General features: G+C 40.6%; 2 protein-coding genes across 5 annotated transcripts; one reads left to right on the top strand and one right to left on the bottom strand.

Moving 5' to 3' along the window:
- The first annotated feature begins 341 nt into the window (after positions 1-341).
- Positions 342-10,421, top strand: LOC122870992. Of its 3 annotated transcripts, none has more exons than XM_044185475.1 (5): positions 342-1,519; positions 2,366-2,562; positions 3,510-4,852; positions 6,272-7,882; positions 9,005-10,421. In XM_044185475.1, exons 1-5 carry the CDS (start codon positions 1,277-1,279, stop codon positions 10,180-10,182), a joined length of 4,572 nt encoding a protein of 1,523 aa, XP_044041410.1. In that variant the 5' UTR covers positions 342-1,276; the 3' UTR covers positions 10,183-10,421. The 3 variants fall into 3 exon arrangements, with proteins under 3 accessions (XP_044041410.1, XP_044041411.1, XP_044041412.1); XM_044185476.1 differs by having other exon boundaries at positions 343-1,519; positions 6,272-7,537; XM_044185477.1 differs by lacking the exon at positions 2,366-2,562 and having other exon boundaries at positions 1,408-1,519.
- Positions 10,422-10,566: 145 nt separating this feature from the next.
- ints13 (integrator complex subunit 13) lies at positions 10,567-19,577 on the bottom strand. Of its 2 annotated transcripts, XM_044185481.1 has the most exons (18): positions 19,388-19,577; positions 18,013-18,263; positions 17,678-17,752; positions 17,232-17,434; positions 16,497-16,577; positions 16,172-16,262; positions 15,844-15,972; positions 15,477-15,500; positions 14,174-14,258; positions 13,842-13,934; positions 13,287-13,376; positions 13,019-13,197; positions 12,775-12,939; positions 12,344-12,498; positions 11,984-12,214; positions 11,697-11,827; positions 10,964-11,099; positions 10,591-10,838 (listed from the first exon to the last, which is right to left on the bottom strand). In XM_044185481.1, exons 1-18 carry the CDS (start codon positions 19,389-19,391, stop codon positions 10,802-10,804), a joined length of 2,160 nt encoding a protein of 719 aa, XP_044041416.1. In that variant the 5' UTR covers positions 19,392-19,577; the 3' UTR covers positions 10,591-10,801. The 2 variants fall into 2 exon arrangements, with proteins under 2 accessions (XP_044041417.1, XP_044041416.1); XM_044185482.1 differs by lacking the exon at positions 15,477-15,500 and having other exon boundaries at positions 10,567-10,838; positions 19,388-19,576.
- Positions 19,578-20,334: the final 757 nt, after the last annotated feature.

The raw sequence follows: 20,334 nt of genomic DNA, 5'->3' as shown, positions 1-20,334 counted from the left end.
CCCAACTTTTCACCTAGCGCCATCATCAGGCCAAAAATTTAATTTGTTATTTATGACCAAATACCTTCAAAACTAGTGACATTCCAACCAGCCTCAGCCGTACTTTGTTTTTATTGCTTATTAGTAAACATTATACCTACTAAACATCCACATGTTAACATTGTCATCATGAGCATGTTAGCATGCTGACATTAGTATTTAGCTCAAAGCGCCACTTTGCCTTAGTACAACAGAACCGCTAGCATGGCTATAGACTTTGACTTGTTTTAACTCATTGTTGCGTATTTAGTCAGGAATATTTAATGTTATAGATAAATACTTGAGATGTGAAGCCATGTTTTCAGAGGCTTTAAAGTGTGCACAACAGTCAAAGTCATCACTCACATGCGCACATTCACAATTTAGACAAAACATGTCACATCACTTCAAAAAGAATTTTCCAAGAAATGCCTGAGTGCCATTCCTGACACAAAAATAGTCTGCACTTTCTGATCTGATGCACTAAGAGGCTGAAGTGACATCAGCCATCTGTGACCTTCAGTCGCAAAAGTAATTGATAGAGTTTCTGGTAGCATTGCAGGTATCCTAGTAACCACCACTGACTTGTAACTGGACCTCCAGCAACATGCAGTATCAACAGAGAAAGAGCTCTGTTAATGACTGCTTTGAGGATCAGGTTCTGCCCTGTTGTAAACACACACGTTTGTTGTTGGTGATTCATTGTAAAGCGTTTATGTGAAGATGTCCCTGCCTTGTTACACGTATTCTGTTGGAATTTTGATCTTTTTTAACCTGATTAAGCGGACAACAGAGACATTATAGGACTACTGGGTGCATTCCTCAGTGAGCAGCAGTACAGTGCAATGGTAAGAAAGGACACAGACATGACTGATGAAAAAGGCTGGAAATACTATGAAAACTTTCAGCCTGCAAAAAATGTTCATTACCACGTGTTGGAGGTGGTTGGCTCCCATGGATTTCATAGATGGTACCAATGCTTTACAATGCAGATTCTTTTTGTGCATGAAATCTACATTTTCCTGAGCAACATTTAAGTGGACTGGTTGAAAATCAACCAGAATAATGGATGCGTGGAATACATTTTGCCATAATTAACATATTAAATGACATTCTGGATATCTGGTGAGACTAAAAAAGAACACCAGCGCTCTCAGGATTTATTTACCTTACAAGAAAGAAAAAGATCGAAGTGAAAAACGAGAGTGGTAGAGTGAGATGAAGCGTTACCTCGAATTCAGTCCCGTAGTAACAGGACATGGATGACCTCAAGCACCCTGGACCATTTAACCGAAAGATCACCCTGTCATGTAAAACCCTGGACTTCTACCTCAAAGTGTTGCTGCTGCTGGAGAATGTGAAGCACAATCAAAGTTTAATGCAACATTGTCCTATAACGACTGAAGTCGGTGGCTTTCCCAACTTTACGTCTGAGGCAGGATCCCCTTTCTTTTTTAAACTACCCATCCCAGCAACCCCGGGACACACGAAGCGTTACCAGGTGAGCCGAGCATTCCTCGAAGATAATAAAGACAAATCTTTGGGCAGATATGTCTACAAAGTAAATTCATTTTGCATACCAAATTGATATAAGTTTAAAGTTAGCGAGGCACTTTATCAATTATTTTGTCATTTTTGGAATATCTTTCATGTGTTACTATTTGATTAAAGGGGTCATATTGTGTTTTTCGTGATTTCCCTCATTTATATAGTGTAATGGAGTTGGGGTCAGCAGCACCTGGAGAAATTTGCCCAGGAAGGCAAAAACCCAGGTTGCAAAGTGCCCCTTAAAGCCTCATTCAGGCTTAGTTCTTGGCTTCCTTAATATGCTGACATCAACATATTACACATTTGAATCCACACAGCTATGTGCCAGGTTCGACACACTCATAAAGTATGAGGATTGTGTGGGAATGCTTGGTCAGCGTCCTCAATGTCACAATGAGAGTCTGTTTTTATGTTGTGACAGAAGGAAGGCAACCGTAGAATGGCAGTGAATACAATTAGGGGTTTTTTGTTTTGTTCTGCTTTTTATCTCCCACAGCAGTACCAACCCCAACGCACACACCTGCAATCATAAAATGATTGTCTGCATCATGTGATACTGCACAGTGATTAGTGTCCCAAATTGCACACGCTTGCTTGTGGGTGTTCATTACATCTGATGATGAAGTGGAGTTTGATGGCTTCATAGTATAGTCCTGCAGACCTTCTTGCAGGGATGCTGTTGAAAAGTGATGTGTCTTTAATCTAGAAGCAGTGTGGCCACAGCTTGCACACACACAAACAAGCATACATGAAAAAAATATTAAATTCAAACTACTAATATAAGCTCCTCTCCCCCCAGCTATCTCTGGCTGATGGAGACAGCACTTTGCCCCACTGGATGGTTTTTTGGCGACAGACTAGCTGTCTAGCTGGCTTGGCTCTGACTGAGGATTGTGGGATATACCACTTTAAAGTGTCTGTTATTGGAGAGCAGCGTGCTGCCTACTTTTATCTGCACATCCTAAACAGAACAGTGGCTGACAAGAACCCAGCAAGGTAAGAGGGCAGGAAATGAGGGGTGGAAGTATGCAGCCATTTTTTCTTGATCTTTATAGCACATGGGGAAGACTTACTGCAGGTTCTTTACACTTTACAAAGCCAACTGTGTGCTGAGATATATAGACCAAAACAAATCTTTTCCTGCATTTGAATGTTTTGTATTGTAGTATTGTGTATTGAATATTGTATTTGAGTACCCCAGTGGTTTGACTAGGCTACTAACACAGAAAATGCTAAATGGACCTAGCGATAGGACAATGACAGTGTTTTCCACTCATCAGAATGCTTTTTGGCTCTTAGAATAAAATAAATGGCTATGAATAATGTGAAGGGGGATCGCTCGTGGCAACAAACCCACAGAGCTAAAAAGAGAGTGAATGTTACATTTATCAAGTGGGCACAAACCCTGCTCCTGAATGCTAATGTTGTTCCATGTGATGGATGATTAAATGGGAAACTGTTAGCTGACATGTTTAACATATCAACTTTATAAGGTGATAATATATCAATGTTTTTTATTTTGTTTTTACAGCTTGTTGTGCTGCCTCTATGTGGCCAAAACATGGCAGTTAATGCAGGCAGCTAAAAAAAGGTCACAAATATATAGTTTTAACTGGGCACTGTACTTTTTTAGAAAACGTCACTCCCACACGAGTAAATAGAGCATTTGTCGGCGGCTCACTGGTGAGTATTTACAACATTAGGACAGTGTATGTAGGATCGAGTCACCCAGCGCGACAGTGTGGCTCATTGGACATCTATGCCACAAGAAATTAACTACATCAGACTTGGCTGCACAGACGATACTTATTAGTAGGATCAGTTCATCGTTCGTTTGGTCTTTTCATGGGATTTGTTGACAATAAGAAAAATACAGAATATCGACAGACTTATCCTTTAAAATAATTGAAAATCTGATTTTACTTTGTCTCTGGGTCTAATAGGAATACACTGTCCTGCTCTCAGGGGGAAATGACCATCTGGGCTAACCTTCTACTTCAGTTGAACCCGGTGACTCTTGACGCCAGCCAGCGTATCCGTTTGGCCACCATCATGGCTGACTACCTGCGCCTGCCACTGGGCTTTGTCTACCTATTTTCAAGAAGAAAATCCTTCATACAACAACAAGAGAAGTTCAGAGTTTGTAGGCAAGGTGGGCTTGCTGAGAAAATTACTCGTGGTAATGAGAAACAAGATGTCTCAGCAGATGTTGCTCAGCTTCTGTGGCGTGTCGGATGTCAAGGAGAGGAACGACAGTCTGATTTAGCCAAGGTACTGGAATACAGTGTGACAGCAGGAGGGTTGGCAAGGTTACTGGAAGCTCCTGTTTTTGGATGGCGGGTGCTTTGTGCACCTGGAGGGGTCCCACGTAAAGTTAAGAGAGACTTGCAAAGGCTAAAATGTACCCCTATTCGGAATATGATCGTTCCAACGCCAACTCAGGTCCATCAGACTGCGAAACTAGAGCATTCACACATATATTCTCTTCCTTTGACCAAGCTGGAACCAAGTTTGTCGATCATCTTATTACATATGAACCATGTGGGGACAAGGCTGGAGCCAACACACGCAGATGATTCAACTGAAAATACCGCCATCTCTGTCACCAAAGGATTTTTACTTCAGCACTCTGGCCCACAGGCTGATATTTGCCTAGATTCACCTGAGAAGGTTTTCAAGTTTACTTCTGCACTGCATGCTTGTAAGACGCTCATGTATCACTCTGACATTAATCCTGAGATGCCTATCGCTATTTTAGAGACAAATCACATGCAAAAAAAACAGGTGTCCTCAAATTTTCTTTTCTCTATCAAGCAGACAACTTGGCACCCATACAGCAAGGATGTTAATGCTTTCCTGGAGCGACAAGCATTTACTGGCAACATTATTTTGACAACTTTGCACATGTCAACCAGTGTGGAACCTGGCTGCACTCTTCCAAACCGGATTTCAGTTCACAAATCTCAGGAACATATCAAGCAAACTGAGCTTTCTGCCTCGAAAATAAAACCTCATGTAGAGGCGACTGGCTGCAGTGAACAAGTATCAGAAGTCACATCAGATCCATCATTACCATCATCCACACTGCACAGTATTTACCTCTCACTGCCACTGACCCCAGCCTCTTACGGTGTCACTTCCACGCTGACACATGAGGCAGTCGACAGAAAATTGCTCACCACCCGTCTGACCCTCCGACCCCACCCGAAGGAATCCCCCCTCTGGTCTGGTTCTCATAGAGCCAGCCACACTGACTCAGAAAGTCAGCCCACAGTGAGCTCACTGGGTAAGTCTGCTGCCGCTGACTTCTATATGACTATATGGGATTGTTCTGGGTGCTCCGTCATTCAAGTCATATGTTGTAATGACTTGATCTCTGTTTGAAGGGGAGCCCACAGAATGGAGCTCAATGGGTGAATGAATAGAAGAACATATGGGCCAATGTAGTGATGGAAATATGAGAAGCATGAATGACATAGAAAACAAATGACTATGTTAGAGTTGAATGTCATGTTGAGGATCACATGAAGACATACATTATGAATTATAAATCAAGTGGATGAAAGTGGATGAAAAAATGTATTTAAAACTACATTAAATTATATTTTGGACACTTGGAGACAGCAGAAACAAGCTGCAAATGCTACACCTTTAGGTTGCTATAGCGAACTTGTTAGCAAACAGTTGCTTATTCACAAATGCAGCAGATACAGAGCAACATTGGCATTCATTTGGTGTCATGTTTCTGGCCACATGATCAATCTACGTCCAATATTCATTTCCCTTTTAGCAGCTAAATTCTCCACTGTGTTTACCTGCTAGTCACTGACTGTCTATTGCTGTGTTCACGTTATGTTGTTTAGACCTTAATAACAAGCAACCAAGTTGGAAATAACTTTCAGGTCAGCCTCCGAGTTGTAATTCCAGAAGTCGGGGATATTGGAAATTTCTGACAGCGATGATATCTCCGACTGGTTGAAAAGAAAGTGTCAACAAACAGCAAAATGGCTGCAAAGCCACCATCGATGGCAGTTACATCTAGATAAAAATCCAATATTAACACTAATATAATCAATTCAGTTATTTAAAATGGAGCAGTTTGTATCTGATTTCACTTCAGCAGTGACAACACTGCAAAAGCTAATTAAGGCTATTTAAATGATGTGACTACAAGGCTGGCAGTGGGGGTAACCATCTTGGAATAATGTATGAACACTCCCAAGTCAGAATAAGTGGAGGTTTTGCTGTTCTTTTGCCGACATTGGTTGAATGAAGCATATCTACCTTTTGGAGCTGGGCATGTAGTGTGCAGTGGGTTTTTAGAGCATCTGGAAATGTTGTGGGCCATTAAACACTCCATAGAGCTGCAGAGTTGACAATTCTCTGTGAGTTTGTCTGTGATCGAACCCTTTCACATTATGCATAGTCATTTGATCCATTGTTAATATTAAAAAAAATGAGTATAGCAGCTGTAAGTTTGGTGATTGAATACAATGAATAGTTGTTAGCTCGTTATGTTGGTGGGAAAACCAACTAATGTATGACTGCATATCAGTGAAAGGATGGCTGAATGAAAGAATGGATAAATTAAGTACATCCATAAACAATCCCAGACAACAGTAGTGATGATTTTATTTAATTTGATGATTTACTGCATTCATGGAATATTTTTCCATTGTACTGACTTGCATTTTCTCTTTCATAGGTCACATTATCTATAACCAAGGGCCTATTAAAGATCACCACACTGCCAAACCAACACTTTATAACCTCCCATCTGTTTCTCACCCACCTCTAACAGAGACTTTTAGTGAGGTCCTGCTACTGAACTCCAGATTAAAGACAATACAGTCACAGCCACCATCAAACAGAATACCGTCTACTCAGCTGTTTCCAGATGTGTCACCGACCTCATATTTAATGGCTGAGCAATTATCAATAACTCAGCACTTTGATACAACCCAACATCTGTCCTCAGCCTTGTCTGCGATGAATCAGGATGTAATGTCTCAGCTAAATGTAACAACTCAGGACGTGTCATCGGTCACATTAACGGGTCAGCTGACACTGTCTGGACAAACCGAATTGGAGTCTTCGCTCTCAACGTCCTTGCTGGAGCCCTCAGTGATGACATTTACACCAGCTTTACCTTCTGAGCTTGGCTTTTTTAGTGGACAACTTGAGACACCCCATATTACAAATCCAGTATTTACAGTAGAGTCTCTCAAAGCATCATCGTTTACGATGCCACTGTCGCAGACATTCTCAAAATCTTTGCTACCTGATATTAGTGTCTCGTCTTTGCAAAGAAATCTTGAAAACAAAGTTGAAATATACTTACAGTCAAAAATAGGCACAGAATTGTGTTTTGATCAAAATGCACTAATACAGACATTAAGCTCAGACATTTTACTGAAGTCCCTACAGCCAACATACCCATCTTGGGTTCTTCAAGTAAACATTGCTTTAACTAAAACCCATCATATCCTTTCTGTCCCATTATTTGTGTTTTCCCACATATCCTTAGTCATTGGAATGACAACAAGCGTGCATTTAAATACAGCAATCCTGACTACAATTGCACCAAGCCCTAGTGTGACCTGTCCAGTTCCTCTTTCAGTATTTGAAAGCGCTAGACTAGTGTCCAATGTCTATTTTGATCCAACTGCTCCCTCTGCTGTTCAGGAGCCCTACACTACATCCTTCATTCATCAAATGCAGACTCTTGATCCTTCATTCCCGTTATGTGGCCAATCTGTGGCACAGGATCATGTGTATGTAAATGGTTGTACCCCTCAAATCAGACGTACCGACCTCGAGAACACAGTGGAGCACGTTCTGGACTTTTTGACAGGTTATTCACCAGATGGGAAGCACTGGACTGTTTTTCCATCACAGTTTTTAATGTCTGATTCAAGTGAACAATTCTTTTCAACCCAGACGTCAAACCCAGCGATGCATCTGTCTGCCAGTAAGACTACAGAAATAAACCACGTAACAGCTACACCACAAATGGACATTTCAGACACTCTTCCTTCTCTAGAAGCGAGTGGCTTCTTAGTAATCACATACACATCATTAGCAGCGAACACATCTGCCCTCAGTGGCAATTGTGTCCGTATAGAGAATTCCTTGTTAATCTGCCAAACAGACAGCAGTGGGCCAATCACAAAAGGACGTCCCACACAGCAGATTCTAAGCATGTCTTTCAGTCGATTTTATGGGATGTCAACCACATTATTAACATCATTACAGGCTGTAGGCCTTTCCTTATATAGAAGACAGAGCTCAGTCCAGCCAACACCTTCCATCTCAAGTAAGTACCAAGGGTACCATTACCATTGAGCAAGGAACTTCCTGTAAATCTCAGTTGCACTAGAGAAACTGGTTGTAGTGGACAGCTGCCAACATGTCTGTTGCACTAGAGGCAATCTTTACCCAAATACATTGTTTTTTTGCATAAAAAGCCTAAATATACTCTCGGAAAGACTGACGAAATAAATAAATACATTCATAAAGTGCTTTTTTATTAGTTATTACTTATTATGTACCCAATAAGAGTAGAAAGTATTTGAAACAAAACCAACGTTTTAAGAAAACACATTAAAGGTCCCCTGTGGAATTGTTTTTTGTAACCAAAGTTTTGTTTACATTCAGTGTTTCTCACCAATCTTTTCTTTTAGACCTGACAAACTTGTTGAGTGCATGTCCCCCCTATTAAAACATTTGAAATCTACATTGTTTACATCCATGTTTGCTTGCTTGCCTTGCAGCCTTTCCTGCTGTGTTGCTAAATTTTTTGGCGCGTTACCGCCACCAACTGTCAGTAAGTGGAATAGTGTAAAACTTGCGGCAGGAAAATGTATTGCAGCTTGTATGTGAATGTGTGTCCTAATGTGTGCGACAGAAGATTAGGGCTACAACCAACAATTATTTTCACTATCGATTAATCTGCCAATTATTTTTTATTATCAGTTAATCGTTTTGTCTGCAAAATGTCAGAAAACATGTTCTGTTTACTATTATATATTACGAAGAAAAGCGTCGAATTATCACATCTGAGAAGCTGGAACCATCAATATTTGGCATTTTTGCTTAAAAAGTTATGAAAACAACTGATCAATCATCAAAACTGTTGCAATTCCATTAAATAAATAAATACATTTTTTGTCAATCAATTAATCGTTGCACCTCTACAAAAAATACTAACAAAACAGGACCCCACGCATCAAAACATTGCTCCATACTGCTACTAGTGGTCAAAAACTCCACAGGGTACCTTTAACATCCAACATTGAATTTGTTTTTGCAAACGAACATTTCTATATCTATAAATCTGAAATATCAAATTTATTTTTTTGTTTGTTTGTTTACAGACATGTTTATTCACTATTTCTGAGCAATAATTTAAACATTGTTTATTTTATGTATATTTCAGGCTCCATGAATCTCCCACCCAAAGTGTTGATGTCTATTCCAGTGTTGATGGCCACTGTTGGGTTCCCCTTCCACTTCTCAATCCCACCTAAAACCTTCCTAGACCCAGAAGATGGTGAGGCAGACGCTCTTTCCCTGGATATTAGGTTGATTGATGGGCCTCCCATCAGCGTTGGTACGTGGTTGGCACTGGACGGTCTGGAGCTTCACGGTGTTCCTCTGGAGGTGGACCTCCAGTTTGCTCCTCAGTACCTCCTACTGGCCGCCCGGGACAGACAGAGCCTCAGCACCTGGCTGCCTGTGACCCTGGATCTCAGTCGTAGCCCCGTCGACCCCTGTCACATTTTCACCCTGACAGCTCAACGCAGTCTTCACTCCATTCTCCGTCACCGCCACAGGGTGGAACTATTGCTGACAAAACTGTCTCGCTTCTTTAATAGCTCTAGCAAACACAACCTCTCTGTTGTTTCCATAAGGCCTGGGTCCACTGTGGTGTCCTGGTACAACTACAGCTTGTGTGGGATGGGTCATGACAGACTTAGACGGTGCCATGTTGATCAAATACGGAGCATGTGGTTCGCAATGAGGTCTGCAGATGGATCAGTTAACCCTGCGTTTAGAGAAGCAATGCTTCCAGAGTTCCTGATCACTAAAGTTGGAACTGTGAGCTTCAGACAAGACTGTTTCTCCACTACTTCCACTCCCATGTTCGATGGATTTACCCCTGCTGTCCACACTACCCTGACTCCAGGTTTAGGCACCAATACTTCCCTCAGTCCCACCTCTAACACCTATGTATCTGCATCTCCAGCTATCACTGCCACCTCACAACAGATTAACTACTATCAGTGGATGACTGGCATGTTTACAGCTCTCCTCGTCGTCTGCCTTCTCATCCTGATCGTCCTCCTCGTTGCTACAGTTCTCCATTTCTGCAAAGGTCATAGAAGGTCAAGAACGCTCGCCATTTGGCCTGCAAGCAGGATGCTCTCAGTTCGAAGCAGGGATCTGAGAGCCATAAGACCAAGGCGGCCTCCGCTATTCCAATCTGAACTGCCTCCACCACCGCTGAGACTGTGGATTAACCTCTCACAAGGCAATGAGGGGCAACTTCCATCAACATGTGAGCAAGGAAGGAAAGCTCTTCACATGGCACCACAGCCTCGTCCTCCACAATGACTTTTCAAGTAGCTATCGTCAAAAAATAGAGAAAAATCCCTTGCATGATTTGTAAATTGTAACAACCTCATAGTTCCAGTACCACAGAAGCAAACATGATTCAGATTCACAACTATTAAATGAGAGTGTATTCAAAATTTTAAAATGTACAGCACACTCAGAATAAAATAAAAACAAAATCAAAACGTCAGTGAGAAATAAAAATGTGCTGTGGCAAACTGTATATTGTAACTATTTTGGATTATTTCACAATTTCATAGATATATTGTGTATGTATATAATTCATATAGAAAAAAACTGCACTCTCAACTTTGAAGGTTTTTTGTCCAAGTTCAAGTTAATGACACAAGACATGAAAGTTAATCACTTCCACATTCAACATACTTTGTGCAAAAGCCAACAGCAAAATTCTCTATTGACAGCTTTATTGTGTTACACAATATATGAACAGCATATCTACAAAATCATGGGTAAAAATTTTTATAAATTCCTCGTTAAGAGTTCACTGTCTATTTTATTTGATGTCCTTGCCTTGGGAGTATAGGCACCAAAGTCTGAAAAACACTGTGGTCCACAATCTCATCCTTGGCAGGGGTGAAGCAATGTATCTGTGGAAACATCATCTGGAGGCCTTGCCGTTTTCATGAACATCCATCCTGTAAATAGGGAAAATGTCAAGTTTAAAAAGGGTACATGTACATCTACAGGGGTAAGACATGGAAAGCAAATTGGACACATTCAATGTTAAACCTGTAAAGTGACATATTTCACAATAACACACCCATTCTCGTCTTTGAGCTGCTGGTACAACTCAAACTTGTTGTTGATGGAGCTCACTCTTCCAACAAACTCTTGGTGCTTCCTGGAATTGGCTACAGTGATGCGATTGGTCCACATGGTGAGGAGCGAGACGGGACCTGCAGCAACAACGAGACAAAGCCACAGATAAAAACACACAAGGGATGTCATCAGTTGGTATTTGCCAGAATAAGCTCTCATTGGTCCAGACTCATATACAGATAATTATCAGTGCTTTTCTGCCACTTATAACTTTAAGGAATTATTGTTATATACTGCTGGGAAGTACTGACAAAAATGTGATATGAATCACAATACATTCATGTACTTAATAAATAATGGTAGGCCTTATCATTTCTACTGGTTTTCCTTTCATATTTTCATACCAGTAAAACAGGTATTAAATTGCTTTCTCTGTGGTATTAAAAAGGTCTTAAAACTCTTAAATGTAAATGTAAACTCTGTGAACCCTATAGAAACATCTGCATTAACAATCTGTACCTCCCAAAAGACAAAATGAGATCAGTGAGGGAACCTACAATCAATGACTGATGTCCATCTTGACTACAAAACACTGAGTGAGCATGAATACCGCCAGCAGTTGGACATCTGCCCTTATCTGGCAGTTAGTTTGTCAATGATTTCTTCATGACTTCACAGTACTTTTGGTGGGTGGTTTCTATTCTAAGCAGAAAAAGTATGATGAAGGTTGGTACCTTTTGCTCTCTCTGGGGGCTGAACCTCCTCTGTGGACAGGCGCGGCTTCTTGTTGGGCGGCTCTGGAGAGTCCGGGGAATCCTTGATCACCTCTGACTCCTGATCTTCTTTATCCAGCAAACCCTTTAGTCTTCAGGTTAAAAACAAAAAGACAGTGTAGCACAAGAGAATAGAAAGTTTAGTGACAGTAAAGATTCTTTTCTAGATTCTCAATTTAGGCAAATGTTCTTTTTCCTCCGACTCCGATTATTATTTACATAATGCAATACATCCAAGCACCACTGACCTCTCCGAGTCCTGCCAGCTTTTGTCGTCCGTTTCCTTGCTGCCATTTTTCTCCGTCCTGTCTTCCCTCTCCTCCCTCTTCCTCCCTCTTTTCTTCCTCTCCTCCTCCTCGGGGGGTTTGCTGCGGCAGGCGATGATGCAGTCCAGTACCCGCTGGTGTCTGTCAGTGTCTCCGGCGTGAGTTTTCACTAATGTTTCCAGCTCGTTCCACATGATACGATACTGTTCGTCTCTGGGGATAACAAAAATGCAGAAACATCAGTGACTCAGCTGACTGTTTACTTTCAGAAATTGTGATGTTGATGCTCATTTCTGCTGGTAAACAAAAGATAAAAGATGCAAAAAAAAATTCAATAAATACCTCTTGGGGCCTTTGCCTCTGGATCCCACAGTGGAAATAGGGAGAGGGTCGTTCTTCCTCTCCATGTCTACCAGGTTGTAAACCGTCTTCTGGCAGGTCAGAACGTCTTCCTCCGACAAAGACTCTTTCACTATCAGGTTAGCTAAAGGAACCACCTAGTGGAGGAAAGCAGGAAGACACACAGACACAGGAATGAGCTGAAGGATGATGCCAACATGGAGGCCTAAAAAGCTGGAAAACAGCATGGTCCAAATGCTTGAGAAACACCTAGTAGGCAGATTATCTTTTACGTGCAGATGTTATCATCAGGGAACAACAAGCCAAATATTTTGGAGTGTGATGGAAGCTTCACTTGTACGATAGAAATCTTTGGCAGAAGTAAATAAGAGTGAAAATCCAAAATAGCTACAGTATCTCTGCATGCTGCTCACTGCCTGCATGTTGAAAATGGTGGTCTGGGAGATGATCATCGGCCAGTATCGAGTGTGACGTTCCAGCTGAGCTTTGGCCCTCTCAGCTGGCAGCTTCCCCGAGGGATCGTGGGAAGATTCTGAAACAGGAGTGAGCCGGTTCTCTCTCATAAATTCACCAAAGTCCTGAAACATACAATAAAACAGTTACTATTTGAGGATTATTGATGTATATTGCAACACAGCTGGTGTGGGTTGAACGTACAGTGATGCGGTAGTCTGTCACTCTGCCTCCACAGCCCTCGCTGATGGAGGGCGGATCCTCAAGTGTAGAGCGGTTGCTGTTGAGCACGTGCAGGAAGATCTCGCCTCCGTGGCTGCTGAGCATGTGGCTGATGACTTTTGACCCTGACTTCCTCGGCTGCTCCAGCAGCACCGATCGACCTGTGTCAATCAAAAAGCCAAGCAATTAGTCTGCAGATCAATTCAGGGCAAGGAAACTGGACAAAGGACAGATTAAAAAGAGGGTTTACCGTTAAGGAGAAAGTTTGTCAAACATGACGAGGGGCGACTGTTTACGTCTGTGGGGGAGATGCGATAGGCTCCTGTACAGTAATGCAGTTCTGAGGTGGAAAATAAACCACAAATAGATACAATTAAAATCAGGCATCACAGATCACAGTCGTGTCAGTCAATGCTGCAATGGCTAACTCTCTTCTCTGCACAATACACCTCTAACGCCTAACGGAATATTTTCCAACAAGGGCTTATACTGTATGCCTTTTCTGAAATTACAACTACTTCAAAATAGACCTGCAACAATTAATCAATTATTCGATCGACAGAAAATTGTTCAGCAAATATTTTAATAATCAAATAATTGTTTTAGTGATTTTTCAAGCAAAAATGCCGACCTGGCATTAGGCTAATATAACATTTTCAAGAGTACTTTACATACTAAACATTTTCGAAAATGTAATGCCTAAAGGAGGAAAAGTGGGAAATATTATCCCCTGAATGGTGTTTAAATCTCAAAACCCCTCAAATTCAACAACTGACAAATAAGAACTTCAGCTGACTGTTCCCACCTATGCTGTTGGTTCGTGGAGTGCACCATTTCAGTGTAATCGTCTCTTTAAGTCCATTTTCTCGAGTGCTGGTGCCAGCCATATGCAAGTCTCCTGCACAACACAAAGACAACATAGGAGTTGTTAATTTTTGATGATAAATTGAGGAAATTAAAAAAAAATATCAAGCATACATAAAATCAATCTGCAGACTGATTTCCTAACAAATACTTCTGAAGTACTTTGACAGTGCTTCTTATAATGGCCAAACAATAAAACCAAAAACTTGAACCAACTGTCCTGCTCGAATGCCTCATTTTGATTGGTTGATTTTTTTCAACTTGAGTACTCACCGCTTTTAAAGAACTCCAGGTGAGCGTCTTTGTGATGCAGGAGCTCAACATCGTAATTGGCTGATGTGTTGGCATGCTGCTCTTCCTGCCCATCCGCAGAGACAATAACAAATCCAGATCAGTATGAAGTCAGCTCTTAAAATGTGCAAACTAATATATATATATATATATATATATATATATATATATATATATATATATATATATATATATATATATATATATATATATATATATATATATATATATATATATATATATATATATATATACACACACACACACACACACACACACACACACACACAACACACACAGTAAGACTGCTGATTTCATGTTCCAAAGGGTAAATGATAATGGTCAAAGTAAAAAAATTAAAGTTTCGCACTTTGGGTAACTCAAGTACGTTTTCTTCTATTCACATCAGAGACTAGTGCTTAACGCAAATGTCCTTAAATTCACACAATACAGCCTACACTTGTTTGACATAAATCATGGATTCCAAATCTTACAAAACCAGCTTTATATAGTTTGGGCCCCAAGCCCAAAAATGGGAAGGCAACCGCTGATCTAAAAACAAACTCTTTAATCACAAGTTTTGAATTTGACAACTTTCTACACTTGGAAAAATTGCAGTTTTAGGACGACTAAAGGTGGAATCATGTTTAAATATTTAAAGGTCAGGTTTAAATAAAACTAGTTATCCAGACAGCACAATGGACCACACCAAGACACTAAAGGGGGAATGAGTGGAAACTGATGGGGGAAACAGAGACCAGGGGAAAGTTTGGACAACTTTTAAGGTGTAAACACCTGACAGACACTGAAAGTATTCAATAACTCAGAAGAGGCAACGCTGGTCACAGATGTTTGGACATAAAAACACTTGAATGCAACTTTCAAATTTAGCATTTTTGAATCATAATTTGGCAGAAACACTATCTCGAAACAGATAGTGATTTTCCCAAGCAATTTGAATTCTTTTAAAACAAATGGTGAATCAATGTAGTTATTACATCATTTAATTTAAAAAAAAAAAAAAAAAAAAAAAGTTAATTTCAGGTGTGCAGGCTTTTCTAGCAGACCCCAAACTCTGCATCCCCTGGGTGTCCATGTGAGACCAGAGTTGCCTGTCCTTTATTGGAACCTCACCAGCAAATCTGCAGACCCACTGTCACATCAAAATAAATGAATGACACTGTAAGCCTGTTGCAACAGTAGAGCTCAAAACATATATTGCACACTATGTGGTGTAAACTCTGACCCTTCCTCACTTTGATGTGTGTGTGATAAGAGTACTAACCTGGTCGCAAACATTTAATGTGGGCTAGCAAAACAGAAAATACAGCATGAAACCAGCAGCAGATTCACAGTCATATCAACATGCAGATGAGATAAACAAAAAGATGAGAGTGTTAAGTTTCATGAGTAATTATAGGTGAGGAAGGGCGCATACATAAAGATTAAGCAAGCAAAAGAAAGTGTGAAGGCTGTGAGAGAAAATGAAAAAACAAAGCAATCAATCAAGTAAAAAGAGGGAGTGGTTCACGGCATTCTAGACATGACAACATTTTCGTACTAGCAAAAGAAAAAAATATTTAAAAGTTAATGTGAGTTTTAATCTTGGCGAGGCATGTGCAAGGCCAGGCGAAGGGCAAGCAGCCCCTTACCTTCATGGGGATGTTTGTTATGGTGGTGGAGGCCAAGTCAAAGTGCTGCTGGACCAGAATGTTGAGTTTGGTGGCCAGGTGCCGCCCTGCACGAACACTGTGAACCTCGCTGGTGAGCAGAGGGGAGATCTGAGACAACAAGAGACGAAGATGGCGTTAGAACTAACAGCTGTGACATGGTGTTAAATCCAGCATTAAGTGTCACGTTTTCACACAACCTCATGAGTAAGTCTTCCTTTCTCTGATTCGTCTTTATGACCCGACAGAGTGAAAACTATGATGGTGGTTTTCAGGAAACTTAGCACCGAGCTTGCTTGTTAGCACCCACCTCTTTCTTCGGTCGATCAGACACCAGCGTGTCCTCCCCCTGTGGGTGGATGTGAACTAGAACCAGGTCACACTGTTGGATGGCCATCAGCCTAAAACACACAACCATGAGTGAGAAGTAAGAAAACAAATCTGAGTCATTTATCACCTTCCAGAAGTGAAGAATTGCTGCAAAATCACTGTGGTGTACGCCGTGTCACATATGTATGAGATTCTAGTATGAGAGAATTATCAACACTGTATTTCAGCCTACTTTAGCCACATTAAAATCTAAATCATTTTAACAAGTGAGTGACACATTTCTTTACACATCATCTGATACTGACCTGTCTGAGCCTGCTGCCAGCTTGTTTTGTTCTAAAATGGTTTCCTGGATGCAGTCTTCCAACATGCGCACATGAGTATCGCTGTACGATAAAACACAAAAAGAGCACTGCATTAGCACAGTCTTCAATGACATAACACATACCAAGAGCTTCATTTATGAATATAAACTAATAGGCTAAATGAAGACCATAAGACCATACATGTACACATAAAGTACATGTAAATTACAAAACAGTGACAATACAGAGTTGCTGGTACATATTTGCGTACATTTACTAACAAAGAGTGAATTTGAAACTAAATGTAATTTTGCGTCACATTGTGCTTTTCCGTTCTATTCTTCTGGGCTTCCCATCACCCCTGTTAGCTCCATATAGAACAATCATCTCCACTTGAACAGGGAGAAGTATGTATTATTTACCATCTTAAATTGGCTTACAGCCATAAGCACACATTGTACATTGAATGACCAGGAAAAAAGAAACATCTGTACACTGTTATGCAATCCAATACCAGAGTCATTTGATTAATACTGGATTTGTGAAAATTTTAAGGCTGTTTTTGTATTGGACTGCATTATATTATAAAGTGTTTGTACTAATTTTAATCCTCAATATAAGTAAATGAGGTGAACAAAGTGTTAAAAGCACTTGACATACTGATTTTAGCAGAATCCATCAACATCTGGCCGATGGTTGCTGTTGATTGTCCGTCATGTTAATGACAGTGTTTACCTTTTAGCATTGGTTAGGCAGATAATACGACCCCTATTGGCAACTCTCTCAGCGGTGTCCATCAGAGTGGTGCGTCTCTCGTGTTGCAGCTCTGTGATCTTGCATAACGACTCCACTGCAGAAACCAGACCATGCAGGATGCTGCAACACTCGGGGTCCTCACGTGGGTTAGGTGGCCCAACAGCTGCCAGAGCTGACATGAGCTGCCAGAGGGGGAGGAGAAACTGCATAAACATGTTGCAAATCCATTTCTGAAGAAGAGTTCTGCAAAAATGTGGTCACTGATGTTTACTGGTAATGTTGCACTTTGCCAGTATGTGGCAAATCGGAGCAGTTGAAAACGCAGCTTGAAAATGCAATGATAGTCACTGTAGGACCTCCTGTGCACTAACAGTTCAAGTTATAACTGTTAGTGTGTGACTGAGTTTTTATGGGCAGTGGATTACCTCATGAGTGCTCTGGTCTTCCTGCTTCCAACTGTTCAAGATGTGGAACTCTGAATCACTCACAATGTAATTAACCTGTAAAATAAAAAGGTAGCAGAAAATGTTAATGGCAGTGTTGATGTCACTGGTTCACTGTAACTACATTGATTAAAACTTTCTAAGCATATTTCATACGTTAGGTTTTCCCCTTAGTGACCTCAACTAGTCTATTTCAACAATGTCCAAATTCACACTTGTTTTGTGCTTGTTTCACTTAAGATTTGAGTGGTGGAGAAACAGCTTGAGCTAAAACATTTCAACCTGAGTTAAGAACAAAAAAACAACAACAAGCTAACCAGTTTGTCCCTTGGATAAATATCGTAGAGGATCCGACAGTACTCCATGGAGCACTCCACAGCGCAGGTCCACAGGGACTTGGACACAGGGGCCAAAGGAATAACCCCTTGAGCTCGACTCTTTGTCAACACATCACACTCCACCTGCTGACGACTTGACTCTGCCATGTAGGGACAGTGGTCCACCACAAAGACCGTCTTGTGAGACACTGAGAACATCTTCCTTTTGCAAATCTGCAGTGTGTACTGATCTGTAAGGATAACGGAAAAATACACCAACGTTAAATTAAATTACTTGCAGTAACTATAAACGTTTCATTTTCAAATGCTTAATTTGCTGGTTAAATAGCCATGCCTAATGCAAATTGTAATCTTCTGTTCCCCTTAGACATAAAAGTGATGTAGCAAAGTGTAAACATACAATATCTAATCCCAGTTTCCCTGTAACTCCCTAGGTAATTGTCAGGATTTAGGCTGACATGAATCTTTGTGACATTGTAGACTAAACTGAAGGAGATCAACTGCTTAAAACAATCTGGGTGTGAATAAATAAATAATAAATAATAAATGACATTAATTATATTTTGTGTCATTTACATGACTCATACTTTGTGGGGTTATTTAGACACATAATCAGCAACAAACCAAAGTTTTGACATGTATTCCCACCAACATCTTGAAGCACAATACAATGGTAAAACATATACAGCAGCCTACAAAAAGTATAATAACCCAGAAGATCTCCAAAGATGAGATGGGATAGATAACTACATACACTTAATCTTAAATAAATGATAAATACAAGCTAATTAAACCAAAGCCTATGTTATATAGTATGTTGTAAGTATAGTGTTATGACAGCGGTCATATGTAAGTTAGATAAACACAGGAACATTGTAAAAACATTATAAACACAACAAATATTTATATAAATTATTGCAACACTTCTCGTCCTTATTACCACTACAGAAATAACCTGCACGATAATACAATTATTATTTGACGTGGTTGCTGGTGGTGGACATGGAAATCTCCATTGATACAGATACACTGCCATTTTTATGTCTATGTTATCTCACCTGGAGAAAATCTGCGGAACGCTTCCCGGTCAGGAAATTATCTGAACCGGCTGAAAACTGTGGCTGCTCTCTTTAGGACAAGTTATGGCTAATAAACGGACTATCTGACCACCAAACGAGAGACTCAATCAGCCCCAGGACATGTTATTTACCAATAACTCAAAATCGTTAGCAAGCTAACATGACTACGTGCTAAAGGAGCATGTCACTAATCACCGCGTTAGCCTTTTAGCTAGCATTAGCCGGAATAATTTGTTTGCTGATTCATGTTTATTAACAGCGACATAAACACTTACCCATTGTGGCATTTGTGTGATACTAAGCTGGATGTTTTCTATTCAACCACCTTCAAAATGACCATTACCTCACTGTTTTGACACACTTGGCATGACAAACACAAACAATACACTTAGCCTGCTTCAAGCTAGCAGGTTTGTTATTGGCGGAAATATGTCTAGTGGTGTTCCGTAACCGTTTTCCTTCCCCTAGTTGCTGACCCGCACTGTTAAATGGTTCCTAGCCCCATTTGGGACCTCAGCACTCCTTACGTTATTCCGTGATTCAGCGACCCCTGCGCAAACCTTAGGGGAAACAAATCATAACTTTATTGTCTGTTATACAGCAATGGTTTGAAACTTCAAAGATATTTCGTTATCATACAGATGTCAAATAAATGACAAAATGTTTGCGTGAGGCGAAACCAGCGGTTAAAACCAACACCTTCACGCACTGCGCTCTGTTCTGCTCGACGTCTCTGCTGCGCCGGCTATGGCAGGCCGGGGCAGTGGCCGGAGAAGTCTGTGGAAATATTGGTTTTAAACTTTGGCTTCGCCCCATGCAAACATGCTATCATTACGGGTAGGCAGTTGACACCTGTGCAATTACAAAAATATATTTGAAGTTACAGCCCGCCGCTGTAAATGGGTTAACGGATTATTTCCCCCTTTAAATTGCGCAGGGAACGCTCACTGTGTGTGTATAATGAATTAACGGAGCAACGTACACAGTGAGGCCAGTAATGGGGGTATGGTTCCTGGTGTTGGTGCATCCTGAATGCATAACATCTTAAACAAAAGAAGTAAACCACAGCTTAAAAATATGCGATTTGTTTGGAAAATCCCTAAACATTTAAAACATACAAAACAATGTAAAAGTAGCCTAGTATAAAAGTTTTTTTCCCCACATACTCTTAGATGCCACATGTGTTTTGTAATTGGAATACTAAACCACTAGTCATAACTTC

Source organism: Siniperca chuatsi, linkage group LG23 (assembly GCF_020085105.1).
Source record: "Siniperca chuatsi isolate FFG_IHB_CAS linkage group LG23, ASM2008510v1, whole genome shotgun sequence".
Lineage (NCBI taxonomy): Eukaryota > Metazoa > Chordata > Actinopteri > Centrarchiformes > Sinipercidae > Siniperca > Siniperca chuatsi.
This window is presented reverse-complemented; position numbering and strand designations above follow the sequence as displayed.

Coding starts and splice junctions, on each gene's coding strand:
- LOC122870992 (XM_044185475.1), top strand. CDS start 1,277: ATGGATGACCTCAAGCACCCTGGACCATTTAACCGAAAGATCACCCTG. Junction 2,563..3,509: donor GCTGACAAGAACCCAGCAAG/GTAAGAGGGCAG, acceptor TGGGTCTAATAG/GAATACACTGTCCTGCTCTC. Junction 7,883..9,004: donor GCCAACACCTTCCATCTCAA/GTAAGTACCAAG, acceptor TGTATATTTCAG/GCTCCATGAATCTCCCACCC.
- ints13 (XM_044185481.1), bottom strand. Junction 17,753..18,012: donor TTTATCCAAGGGACAAACTG/GTTAGCTTGTTG, acceptor TTTATTTTACAG/GTTAATTACATTGTGAGTGA. Junction 12,499..12,774: donor CCATTTTCAACATGCAGGCA/GTGAGCAGCATG, acceptor TTCCTCCACTAG/GTGGTTCCTTTAGCTAACCT.